The 15108-nt window shown below is 31.4% G+C and overlaps 1 protein-coding gene across 1 annotated transcript in view; it reads left to right on the forward strand.

Annotated features, from left to right (window-relative positions):
* The window catches only part of LOC139874939 (uncharacterized), a 216794-nt gene that overhangs the window by 102260 nt on the left and 99426 nt on the right, over positions 1-15108 (forward strand). Inside the window, exon 2 of the mRNA XM_071862329.1 lies at positions 1313-1322. Coding sequence (XP_071718430.1) covers positions 1313-1322 — 10 coding nt within the window. The remainder of the gene's footprint in view (positions 1-1312; positions 1323-15108) is intronic.

The following is a 15108-nucleotide window of genomic DNA, read 5'->3' on the forward strand; positions in this document are numbered from 1 at the left end:
AATTAACCTAATAATTAAATAATGATTATGGTTATCCTATTTAATGACGTTCATACAGAGTCTATTATAGTCATTTAATTAATTATTCAAGTTGGGTAATTGATTATTCAAACTGATCAAGTGGGTAAATTAATATTCATATCTAATTAAAACAGGGGTGGATTGCATACAGTGATAACTGGTGTAATTGTTGAGAGAAGTGATAACTGCATCACAGTTTAAATCCTTAATTAGTTGAACTATTTGACTTCGGATATAAGGGTAATTTGACGAGGACACTCGTACTTTATATTTATGACCGATGGACTATTATGGGCAAAAGCCAGATAGACGTATCAAATAAACCAAGACAAAGAACAATTAACCCGGGGTAATAATATATAAATAAAATGTCAAACATCATGATTACGGAAGTTTAAATAAGCATAATACTTTTATTTCATATTTCATCGCTATTTTATTTACTCGCAATTTATTTTATCGCAATTTAAATTATCGCAAAAACTAAAAATTTGACAAACTGGTCGTTAAACGGTAAACCCCCCCCCCCTTTATAATAATAATACTACTACTATATATATACAAACTTATATTATAAAATATATAAACTTATGTTTTTCTAGACACATAAAGGCTCCCTGTGGAACGAACCAGACTTACTAAAAACTACACTACTCTACGATTAGGTTCACTGCCTATAAGTGTGAGGCAAGGTTTAGGTATATCCCATTTGTAATAAATAAAAAAAACTTGTGTAATTTATACTGTATTTTGTATTAAAAACTAATATATTTTCGTATACCTCCTTTTTCACATTATAATGGCCCGTCTGTGACGACCCATCCTTGTCCACCTGGACGAAGTCATCAACATTTGGTCCCATTGCGATGATCGACTCCAAGTAATGTCCTTAAATTGAGCAAATGCACAGCGGAAGACTTAATTCGTACCTGAGAATAAACATGCTTTAAAGTGTCAACCAAAAGGTTGGTGAGTTCATAGGTTTATCATAACAATCATTTCAATATTTTAATAGACCACAAGATTTCATAATCATAAATATAATACACTCGCAAGTGTATGTAAAGCATTCTAAGTAGTTGAGCACCTGGTAACCATACTTAACATTTAATCACGTCGCATATTCCCTTTATTATGAAATCTCACTACACCGTACCAAGTGTAGTCACCGAAACGAAGTACTGTGCAACCGTTGAATACTGGTCGTCCAGTCCGGTTGGGGTTGTCAGGCCCGATAGATCTATCAACAGGATTCGCGTTTACAATACCCATGTAAATAGTAGTTACCAAGCTACAGAGAAGTATGCCAGTGGTACAACTCAACGTAGAATATATTTTTAAGTACTTGTGTCTATTTTGTAAACATTTATAAAAGCAGCGCATGTATTCTCAGCCCAAAAATATATATTGCAAAAGCAATTAAAAAGGGAGCAAATGAAACTCACCATACTGTATTTTGTAGTAAAAATACTCAAGACGTCATTGAACAAATGTGGGGTTGGTCTCGGATTCACGAACGTATCAATATTGAGATTCAATATTGCAGGAAAGTACATAGGCGCAACGGAGATGATAAACACTAGTTTATCTCACGAGCAAAACCCCCGAACATTACCCATAACCTCCATAGCTATAACCCATAATCTCAATAATTCTATCTCACTCATGAAACTTGTTTTGAAAACATTTGGGCAGAACCTCGTCATAGTATTTTATGTATATTTAGTACTAATAATACTCCTAATCCTAAGATTAATAATAATATTAATCTAAATAATAATAATAATAATAATTTTAATAATAATAATAATAATTATAATTAATAATATGTTACGGAGTAATATGAGTGAAAGAATAAAAAAAAATGGAACTAGAATTCGATATTTAAAGAAATTTTGTCGTCCAAGTTGCCATCACCTTTTTTATGTCGGCAAAACATTACGCGTTTCGCGTAGATAGGTACGTGATCCGTGTAAGGTGTCTTCACGAAAGTTGTAGAGTTTTGAGTTACGGTCGTTTGGACACCAGAATCACCCTTTTTCGAGTAAGTATGAATTAGTTATGATTTTTCTCGTGCAAGTGCGCAGGTTTAGTGATTTCCAACATTTTAACTTACAATCTTGTGATGAAATGTTGTAGTCTTTTGGTGCTCATTAGAAATCTTTATTTTATCTTTATTTTTATTTTTATATCATTGAAAATCCATAAAAATATTTTATAATCAAATTCTATTATATCGAAAAATGTGTTCGTACTAAATTGAATAAATATAATTTAGTTTTCCAGGATTAGTTATATTCAAAATCATTCTTTAAAAGGTTTCATATACATCGTAAAACGTTTTCAATATTAAGAAAACTAAATAATTAGCCTATCAAGTGACACAAGTCAATCATTGCAAGGTACGCTTTTGAAAATTAAACGAGACTCTCCGCTAACCTCTGTCTAATCCTCAATAATAACACTTTTGTTCTTACACAGAATCACTTTACCAAATATTCCGGATATCGTTAAAAGTAAGGGTTTCCTAATTCAAAGTGGACCTCATAATAATGACTCGTAATCAAAATATCTGATTATATTATCATTTAATCTCGTTAATTAAAATAAAATACATCCATATAAAGTATTATATATCTAATGTACATAATAGTTCGTGAATCGTCAGGCATGGTCAAAGGGTAATTAATCACATGAATATAGATTTCAAAACTTTCGAGACTCAATATTACAAATTTTGCTTATTGTGTCGGAAACATATAAAGATTAAAGTTTAAATTTGGTCGGGAATTTCCGGGTCGTTACAGTACCCACCCGTTAAAGAAATTTCGTCCCCGAAATTTGATCGAGATCGTCATGACTAACAATAAAATGTTTTTATGACGAATATGAATTGATAACTAGAGTTTTATCACCATTTAGTAATAGTGGTAAAACAGTTCGATTATGTGAAGCGTACGAGTGAAGCTATCACAAGAGATGGAGATAGAGATTTAACTTTTGACGTAGTCACAGTGAATTTCCGGAATTTAAGGGGTTTAAAAGAAAATCTTGAAATCTATAGGATTTGATTCTTCGGGATTTATGGAAGATTAGGATCTCTTTAATTTATTGCGATTATCTGTCTTGATTGCTTTGTCTGGTATCTTCTCTATAAATGAACTTCTTTCGTTCCATTATTTTCACCACTCCAATTCTTTCTTTCTCGATCCATACTTTCAAACGATTGTGAAAATGCTTAATCTAGTTCTAATTCTTGTCCTCATCCTTACTATCGCAACATTCATTCTCCTTTTCCAACTTCCACCAGAGGAATCTACTTTCTTCTACTTCGCCTTTGGGGTTTTAATGTTTTTAATTCTCCCATGTCTTTACGTTATGATACGTATTGATATACATGGTTTGTAATTTATGTGTTGTTATCGGGCTTTATATTCTCCCTTATATTTTGAAGCTCTATGCTTCTGTTTTCTCTTCCCGACTTCAAGTCAAGCGAATAATGGTCCAGAATTGGTAGATATAGAATTTCGAATGATTATAATGTTCTAAGCAGGAAGGAATGTGATAGCATGTTTTGATTTTCAAATTTATCAAAATTACTGAGGATAGAACTATCAAGAATATATTCTTCTTGATATGTTCGGAGGTTATGTAGAATGAAAGAGTTATGTAACATGACACATGATGATGGTACTGATAATCATCGCGTTTCATTAGAAACTCAGCATGACTTACTGTAATATAATCACGTTGGCCAAGCGCATTATATTATACTAACTCATACATCAGTTCCCAACACTTGTCCACAATTCATTCATAATTTATACTTAAATTTTACAGAAGTTTCCAATATAATGGAATACAGATAGCATAAAAAAATATATATATATAATTTCGGATGAGAATATTTATAAAAATGTCTTCAGAAATATCGAAGATATTTATGATGATATTTTGGAATTTCTATGTTCAAAGGTTGATGAAGAGAAAAAAAAAAATTTTCGCAAGATTTTAACGTGACTTCGGAGCATGATATTCTCTAAAGATTTCATCGGATCCAGAATTACCTGGATTCTTTGAATATAGGGTTTGGTCCTTGTATTTGTTCTTTGTTTCCTTCACGGTGTGCTCAATCCGATTTTCAGTACCAAATTTTCTATCGAGCGTTCCTAACACTTCCTTCTTTATCATCACTATTGGCCATTAAGACCATCTACAACATGCTACTTCGTCAGCATTTTCAAAGTTAACGGATCTGGGTCATCGGTTATCAAACTGAGGTGGTTTCAGGAGAATTGTATTTTTAGATGATTAAACGCTGATGGTAATATGGTGGAATATAAAAGATTCTCCAGTAACAATAAAGAGTACGCATATATATCAAGGTTATAATAAGGTTATTTCGTATGAAAAGTCGGAGTTGACTTGCTGGAGCTGTGACAAAATTTGCTACTTTGAAAGGGATTACCGAATTATTTTGGGTAATAATAACACTAAAGGAATTAGCACATCTACGTGTTAAACGTTTACTCAGTTTCCGAAAGTTTTTCAGATGCATAACTATATGCATCAATCTTTTCTTTCGTAGATAAAGTGCGGCTGGTTCATCCTCTCGATCGAGGTGTTTTCAAGAATTTTGAAAGGTTTGAACGCAGATTGTAATCGTCAAGATACAAACGAGGTTTAAGATGAAATCAAGTGGTAAACTTGAAGAATTGTTTAGTTTCATATGTTATAATCAATATTTTAATTCATTTTAATTGTCCAAAGTTAGTAGTCCAATAGTCCAATAGTCCAATAGTCCATATATATAGTTTAATATATAATATTCGAATTAATTAATACGCATCGTGACACGTGTACCGGTCTCAGTATTGATCACAACTCAAACTATATATATATTTTGGAATCAACCTCAACCCTGTATAGCTAACTCCGTCATTTGCATATAGAGTGTCTATGGTTGTTCCAAGATAGATATATAGATGGGTCAATATGATATGTCGAAACCTTGTATACGTGTCCCGTTATTTAAAGTGTATAAATAAATAACAGAAATTAAATAACGATAAATAAAGTGCGTAAAGTAAATAACATAAATTAAATAAAGATAACTTAAATGCGTAAAGTAAATAACAGAATTTAAATGACGATAAATAAAATTGCGATAATTAAATTGTGATAAATAAAATGTAATCAGTTAGCTAGGAACAGTTAGCTGGAACAGTTAGCGTGGATTCTTAACAAAATTTCAATTAGTTAATTCGTTTGTTTCTAACAAATTTTATTTTGTCCAATGTTTCCTTCATTATACCACTTGTTAGATTTTGATAAGTCAAAATCCAAATATGAAATTGAATGAAAAGGGTTATTATGCAGTGAACGGATACGTATATCGGTGAATGTAAGTAGGATAGTAAATGACTGTTGAATCAGATTTGAAGAATGTACTGTGTAACTTATTAATGTGAAATCTAAATATTCCTCGGGTATTACCTACCCGTTAAAATATTTTCACCATTAACAATTTGTACAAAAGAATTTTTAATTACAATCTTTATGAAAATATATATACATATATATTTTCTTCAGATATAATCATGGATTTAATGAGTCAATATGATATTAAACTCATTTGATTTACCATTAGAACAAGAATATATAATCTCTAAAACATTAGAGATTACATAATCGCCATGTCGAACGAAGATAAAGTAGATAGAACGATACGTTGAACAATGATTATACTCGAGGTACAGAATGAGATGTTGAGGCATGGATTGTTGAAACTTGGGTTATTGGTGGTACTGGTACCTTTGGTGCTGAAGCGGGTTATGTTACTGAAGCTGGTAAATTTTGCACCATATTTTCCAAATTGATTACTCGAGCGCGAAGTTCGTTGACTTCTTCTATTATTCCGGAATGATTGTTTGTAAGAAAGGGTGAATGAATAAGGTTTAGAATCTGAGTTATGATATAATCGTGACGAGATATTCGGGCAATGAGGGTGAAAATGGTGTTACAAACAGGTCCGCCGGTAAGTGCTTCAGGTGAAATGTCCCGTTCTTATTGATTAAAAACGTTCCATATTAATTGATTTCGTTGGAGGTTTTTGACCTCTATATGAGACGTTTTTCAAAGACTGCATTCATTTTTAAAACAAACCATAACCTTTATTTCATAAATAAAAGTTTAAAAAGCTTTACGTAGATTATCAAATAATGATAATCTAAAATATCCTGTTTACACACGACCATTATATAATGGTTTACAATACAAATATGTTACATCGAAATCAGTTTCTTGAATGCAGTTTTTACACAATATCATACAAACATGGACTCCAAATCTTGTCCTTATTTTAGTATGCAACAGCGGAAGCTCTTAGTATTCACCTGAGAATAAACATGCTTTAAACGTCAACAAAAATGTTGGTGAGTTATAGGTTTAACCTATATATATCAAATCGTAACAATAGACCACAAGATTTCATATTTCAATACACATCCCATACATAGAGATAAAAATCATTCATATGGTGAACACCTGGTAACCGACAATAACAAGATGCATATATAAGAATATCCCCATCATTCCGGGACACCCTTCGGATATGATATAAATTTCGAAGTACTAAAGCATCCGGTACTTTGGATGGGGTTTGTTAGGCCCAATAGATCTATCTTTAGGATTCGCGTCAATTAGGGTGTCTGTTCCCTAATTCTTAGATTACCAGACTTAATAGAAAGGGGCATATTCGATTTCGATAATTCAACCATAGAATGTAGTTTCACGTACTTGTGTCTATTTTGTAAATCATTTATAAAACCTGCATGTATTCTCATCCCAAAAATATTAGATTTTAAAAGTGGGACTATAACTCACTTTCACAGATTTTTACTTCGTCGAGAAGTAAGACTTGGCCACTGGTTGATTCACGAACCTATAACAATATATACATATATATCAAAGTATGTTCAAAATATATTTACAACACTTTTAATATATTTTGATGTTTTAAGTTTATTAAGTCAGCTGTCCTCGTTAGTAACCTACAACTAGTTGTCCACAGTTAGATGTACAGAAATAAATCGATAAATATTATCTTGAATCAATCCACGACCCAGTGTATACGTATCTCAGTATTGATCACAACTCAAACTATATATATTTTGGAATCAACCTCAACCCTGTATAGCTAACTCCAACATTCACATATAGAGTGTCTATGATTGTTCCGAAATATATATAGATGTGTCGACATGATAGGTCGAAACATTGTATACGTGTCTGTGGTATCTCAAGATTACATAATATACAATACAAGTTGATTAAGTTATGGTTGGAATAGATTTGTTACCAATTTTCACGTAGCTAAAATGAGAAAAATTATCCAATCTTGTTTTACCCATAACTTCTTCATTTTAAATCCGTTTTGAGTGAATCAAATTGCTATGGTTTCATATTGAACTCTATTTTATGAATCTAAACAGAAAATGTATAGGTTTATAGTCGGAAAAATAAGTTACAAGTCGTTTTTGTAAAGGTAGTCATTTCAGTCGAAAGAACGACGTCTAGATGACCATTTTAGAAAACATACTTCCACTTTGAGTTTAACCATAATTTTTGGATATAGTTTCATGTTCATAATAAAAATCATTTTCTCAGAATAACAACTTTTAAATCAAAGTTTATCATAGTTTTTAATTAACTAACCCAAAACAGCCCGCGGTTTTACTACGACGGCGTAAATCCGGTTTTACGGTGTTTTTCGTGTTTCCAGGTTTTAAATCATTAAGTTAGCATATCATATAGATATAGAACATGTGTTTAGTTGATTTTAAAAGTCAAGTTAGAAGGATTAACTTTTGTTTGCGAACAAGTTTAGAATTAACTAAACTATGTTCTAGTGATTACAAGTTTAAACCTTCGAATAAGATAGCTTTATATGTATGAATCGAATGATGTTATGAACATCATTACTACCTTAATTTCCTTGGATAAACCTACTGGAAAAGTGAAAAATGGATCTAGCTTCAATGGATCCTTGGATGGCTCGAAGTTCTTGAAGCAGAATCATGACACGAAAACAAGTTCAAGTAAGATCATCACTTGAAATAAGATTGTTATAGTTATAGAAATTGAACCAAAGTTTGAATATGATTATTACCTTGTATTAGAATGATAACCTACTGTAATAAATAAAGATTTCTTGAGGTTGGATGATCACCTTACAAGATTGGAAGTGAGCTAGCAAACTTGAAAGTATTCTTGATTTTATGAAACTAGAACTTTTGGAATTTATGAAGAACACTTAGAACTTGAAGATAGAACTTGAGAGAGATCAATTAGATGAAGAAAATTGAAGAATGAAAGTGTTTGTAGGTGTTTTTGGTCATTGGTGTATGGATTAGATATAAAGGATATGTAATTTTGTTTTCATGTAAATAAGTCATGAATGATTACTCATATTTTTGTAATTTTATGAGATATTTCATGCTAGTTGCCAAATGATGGTTCCCACATGTGTTAGGTGACTCACATGGGCTGCTAAGAGCTGATCATTGGAGTGTATATACCAATAGTACATACATCTAAAAGCTGTGTATTGTACGAGTACGAATACGGGTGCATACGAGTAGAATTGTTGATGAAACTGAACGAGGATGTAATTGTAAGCATTTTTGTTAAGTAGAAGTATTTTGATAAGTGTATTGAAGTCTTTCAAAAGTGTATAAATACATATTAAAACACTACATGTATATACATTTTAACTGAGTCGTTAAGTCATCGTTAGTCGTTACATGTAAATGTTGTTTTGAAACCTTTAGGTTAACGATCTTGTTAAATGTTGTTAACCCAATGTTTATAATATCAAAAGAGATTTTAAATTATTATATTATCATGATATTATGATGTACGAATATCTCTTAATATGATATATATACATTAAATGTCGTTACAACGATAATCGTTACATATATGTCTTGTTTCAAAATCATTAAGTTAGTAGTCCTGTTTTTACATATGTAGTTCATTGTTAATATACTTAATGATATGTTTAATTATCATAATATAATGTTAACTATATATATATAACCATATATATGTCATCATATAGTTTTTACAAGTTTTAACGTTCGTGAATCACCGGTCAACTTGGGTGGTCAATTGTCTATATGAAACATATTTCAATTAATCAAGTCTTAACAAGTTTGATTGCTTAACATGTTGGAAACATTTAATCATGTAAATATCAATCTCAATTAATATATATAAACATGGAAAAGTTCGGGTCACTACATCAGGTTCTTCATCAAGAGGTGAATTCGATTAGTGGAAGGGATCACCTTCTACGCGTCTCCATTGATTAAGTCGACTACGAACCCATCAGATGAATTGGGGATGGATGATTGGTTGATTCATTCTGGTGACACTGCTTTCGGAGCTTAGGTGAACCTCCATATCGGAATAGCTGTCGGAATCCGAGGAATTCGAACTGGTTGAGGAATTCATCTCGTACGATCAGATGTAGGATTTTTGAAAAAAAAAATAGATTATAGGATGTAGATTAGTACCCTGCAATACATAATTTACATATGCATATATAGTACTACAATCCCATAAGTTACGGAGGAATCTACGGAAGCTGTCAGGCAAAGGTAACAATAACAGATACGCTAAGATATGAATTTATCTATACCCTGTCTATGCAATAGAGGCAGTAAGACGTGTCTAGACTTAGGAATGCTAAGCAGGAAATTTTCCACTAGGAATGATAAACAATACGTATAATATGCAGCTAAGGTCGAAGTCCAGACTTGCTAATGCATCCTAACAACTATTAGTTAGACACACTAATGCAAGACCCGGTTCACTAAGACCACCGCTCTGATACCACCTGTGACGACCCATCTTTGTCCACCTGGACGAAGTCATCAACATTTGGTCCCATTGCGATGATCGACTCCAAGTAATGTCCTTAAATTGAGCAAATGCACAGCGGAAGACTTAATTCGTACCTGAGAATAAACATGCTTTAAAGTGTCAACCAAAAGGTTGGTGAGTTCATAGGTTTATCATAACAATCATTTCAATATTTTAATAGACCACAAGATTTCATAATCATAAATATAATACACTCGCAAGTGTATGTAAAGCATTCTAAGTAGTTGAGCACCTGGTAACCATACTTAACATTTAATCACGTCGCATATTCCCTTTATTATGAAATCTCACTACACCGTACCAAGTGTAGTCACCGAAACGAAGTACTGTGCAACCGTTGAATACTGGTCGTCCAGTCCGGTTGGGGTTGTCAGGCCCGATAGATCTATCAACAGGATTCGCGTTTACAATACCCATGTAAATAGTAGTTACCAAGCTACAAAGAAGTATGCCAGTGGTACAACTCAACGTAGAATATATTTTTAAGTACTTGTGTCTATTTTGTAAACATTTATAAAAGCAGCGCATGTATTCTCAGCCCAAAAATATATATTGCAAAAGCAATTAAAAAGGGAGCAAATGAAACTCACCATACTGTATTTTGTAGTAAAAATACTCAAGACGTCATTGAACAAATGTGGGGTTGGTCTCGGATTCACGAACGTATCAATATTGAGATTCAATATTGCAGAAAAGTACATAGGCGCAACGGAGATGATAAACACTAGTTTATCTCACGAGCAAAACCCCCGAACATTACCCATAACCTCCATAGCTATAACCCATAATCTCAATAATTCTATCTCACTCATGAAACTTGTTTTGAAAACATTTGGGCAGAACCTCGTCATAGTATTTTATGTATATTTAGTACTAATAATACTCCTAATCCTAAGATTAATAATAATATTAATCTAAATCTAAATAATAATAATAATAATAATTTTAATAATAATAATAATAATTATAATTAATAATATGTTACGGAGTAATATGAGTGAAAGAATAAAAAAAATGGAACCAGAATTTGATATTTAAAGAAGTTTTGTCGTCCAAGTTGCCATCACCTTTTTTATGTCGGCAAAACATTACGCGTTTCGCGTAGATAGGTACGTGATCCACGTAAGGTGTCTTCACGAAAGTTGTAGAGTTTTGAGTTGCGGTCGTTTGGACACCAGAATCACCCTTTTTCGAGTCAGTATGAATTAGTTATGATTTTTCTCGTGCAAGTGCGCAGGTTTAGTGATTTCCAACATTTTAACTTACAATCTTGTGATGAAATGTTGTAGTCTTTTGGTGCTCATTAGAAATCTTTATTTTATCTTTATTTTTATTTTTATATCATTGAAAATCCATAAAAATATTTTATAATCAAATTCTATTATATCGAAAAATGTGTTCGTACTAAATTGAATAAATATAATTTAGTTTTCCAGGATTAATTATATTCAAAATCATTCTTTAAAAGGTTTCATATACATCGTAAAACGTTTTCAATATTAAGAAAACTAAATAATTAGCCTATCAAGTGACACAAGTCAATCATTGCAAGGTACGCTTTTGAAAATTAAACGAGACTCTCCGCTAACCTCTGTCTAATCCTCAATAATAACACTTTTGTTCTTACACAGAATCACTTTACCAAATATTCCGGATATCGTTAAAAGTAAGGGTTTCCTAATTCAAAGTGGACCTCATAATAATGACTCGTAATCAAAATATCTGATTATATTATCATTTAATCTCGTTAATTAAAATAAAATACATCCATATAAAGTATTATATATCTAATGTACATAATAGTTCGTGAATCGTCAGGCATGGTCAAAGGGTAATTAATCACATGAATATAGATTTCAAAACTTTCGAGACTCAATATTACAAATTTTGCTTATTGTGTCGGAAACATATAAAGATTAAAGTTTAAATTTGGTCGGGAATTTCCGGGTCGTTACACCGTCCAAATTCATATGGACGAATACAATAACATTTGGTCCCATTGCGAGGTACTGACCTCTATATGATACGTTTTACAAACATTGCATTCGTTTTTAAAAGACAATCTTTCATTACAACGATAGTTGACAAATATGCATATCAATTCATAATATCTTCAAATTATAAATGACTTAATCTATCATTTACTTAATAATAATCTTTTTGAACTCAACGACTCGAATGCAACGTCATTAGAAATAATCCATGAATGACTCCAAGTAATATCTTTAATTTGAGTAAAAGCAAAGCGGAAGATTTCTTCCGTACCTGAGAATAAACATGCTTAAAAGTGTCAACCAAAAGTTTGGTGAGTTCATTAGTCTAACATAAACAATCATTTCCATCATTTTAATAGACCTCAAGATTTTCATTTTCATTTTCATAAACATTATACAGGCATTTCGCAATCTGCATAAAGATAAAATCATTCATATGGTGAACGCTTGGTAACCGAACTAACAAGATGCATATAGAATATCCCTCGCATACAGGCATTTCGCAATCTTCATGCTATATACTGGCCATCATAATCAGTATATATCAATCGAAGTACTAAAGCATTCGTAACCCGAATGGGACGTGTCAAGGTCTATAGATCTATATTTAGGATTCGCGTCAATTAGGGGTCATTTCCCTAATTCTTAGGCTACCAAGCTAATAAGGGGCGATATTTGGTATTCGTAATCTAACCATAGAATATAATTTCAGTACTTGTGTCCATTTCGTAAAACAGTTATAAAATAGTGCATGTATTCTCAGCTCAAAAATATATATAAAAAGGGAGTAATGAAACTCACTTTCACAAATTTTCAATTCGTCAAAAATCAGACTTAGCCAAGGATAGATTCACGAACCTATAACAAATATATACATATATCATAGTATGATAGAAATACATTCACATCATATTTTTATTTACGTGTTGATGATTTAAGTTGTCAAGTTAGCAGTCCAACGTTAGTAGTCCAATGTTAGTAGTCCATATATATAGTCCAAAATATCACCCTGGAATAATCAAGACGTATTGTATATGTATTGTACAAGACTCAATCATGACCCAAGGTACAACTATTGTCTTAGAATTAATCTAGACGTATTGTGTACATGGTGTCTTTCGATTTATCCGACGTATTGTATAACTATTGTCTTAACTAATCAAGATTACATGATATTGTCTCGGACTTAACCAAGACTAGTATATTACAAGAAAATAGTCATGACATTTTTAAATACATGTATAATACAGGAAAAGTTAGCTAGGATATGGTTAGTATAGATTTTGTAAAAACAATCCCGTAGTCATTTTAGCCATTTTTAACCAATATTCTTTTGCCCATATCTTCTTCGTTACAAATCGGTTTTGAGTGAATAAAATTGCTATGGTTTTTTAATGAACTCTATTTTCTAATACTAAACTGAAAAATTGGTGGTTTATAGTCAGTGTTACAGGTTATAAGTCTATTTATAAAGAGTAGTCATATCTGCCGAAAGAACGACACCTTGATGACCATTTTGAAAAACATACTTCTACTTTGAGTTTAACCACCATTTTTAGATATATTAACATGTTCATATGAAATATCATTTTCTCTAAAAACCAACTTTAAATTCAAAGTTTAAGATAGTTTTTAATTATCCAACCCGAAACAGCCCCCGGTTTTACTACGACGGCGTATGTCCAGTTTTACGGTGTTCTTCGTGTTTTTTAGTTTTAAATCCTTATGTTAGCATATCATATAGATATAGTACATTCGTGAAGTTGTTTTTAAAGTCAAGTTAGAAGGATTTAGTTTGTTTGTGAATAAGTTTAGAATTAACTAAACTATGTTCTAGTGATTACAAGTTATATTCTTCGAATAAGATAGTTATATATGTAAGAATCGAGCAAGGCTATGAACATCGTTACTACCTCAAGTTTAGTAGATAAACCTACTGTAAATTACAAGAATTAATCTTGAGCTTCAAAGGATCTTTGATGGCTTGAAAGTTCTTGAAGTAGAATCATGGAATGAAAACAAGTTCAACTAAGATTACTACTTGATTAAAGATAGTTATATTTATAGAAATCTAATCAAAGATTGAATATGAATATTACCTTCATTTAGAATGATAACCTACTGTAAATAACAAGAGTTTCTTGATCTTAGATGATTACTTGGAATGGACTAGAAAGATTGAAAGTAATCTTGCAAACTTGAAAGGATTTTCGAAGTGTTCTTGAAGTGTTCTTCCTATGATAATTATAGCTTGATTCTTGAAGTAGTTTTTGATGAAGATGATGATTAGTTTACTGGAAATTTCGTTCTTGAGGGTGTGTGTGTTTTGAGAGAGAATTAGAAAAGAAAATTAGAAATGAAATGAAGTGAATGGTGAGTGGTGAGTGGTGAGTGGGGTTAAAGGAGTTCTTGTTTTGTTTTCTTGCTCATAATTCATGCTAGTTGTCTAATGGTTGGTTCCACATGTTTGTTGACTAATTTAGGGCTGCTAAGAGCTGATCATTTGAGTGTATATATTAATAGTATATACATCTAGAAGTTAGGTATTATACGGGTGAAAATACCATATGAATACGAGTAGAATTCTTGATGAAAACGAATGGGAATACGATTATAACTATCTTTGTTAAGTATAAGTATTTTGATTTATGTCTTTAAGTCTTTCAAATGTGTATTAATACTTTTTAATACATTACATATATATACATTTTAATTAAGTCGTTATTTCGTCGTTAATTGTTACATGTATATATATTGTTTCGAAACCCTTAAGTTAGTAGTCTCGTTTTATGAATATAGTTCATTGTTAATACACTTAATGATATAATTAATTATCATTTTATCATGTTAAACATAATATATTAATATATCTTAATACAATACATATGTATTTATGTTAATTAAGACGTTATTACGTCGATAACCGTTACATATATATCTTGTTTCGAATTCCTTAATTTAGTAGTCTCATTTTATGTATATAACCCATTGTTAATATACTTAATGAGATACTTACTTATCATCGTATCATGTTAAATATATACACATGTTCATATATATATCATCATGTCGTTTTTACAAGTTTTAACGTTCCTGAATCGTCGGACAAACTGGGTGGTCAAACGTTTACATAAAATCCGTTTCA

Source organism: Rutidosis leptorrhynchoides, chromosome 11 (genome assembly GCF_046630445.1).
Source record: "Rutidosis leptorrhynchoides isolate AG116_Rl617_1_P2 chromosome 11, CSIRO_AGI_Rlap_v1, whole genome shotgun sequence".
Lineage (NCBI taxonomy): Eukaryota > Viridiplantae > Streptophyta > Magnoliopsida > Asterales > Asteraceae > Rutidosis > Rutidosis leptorrhynchoides.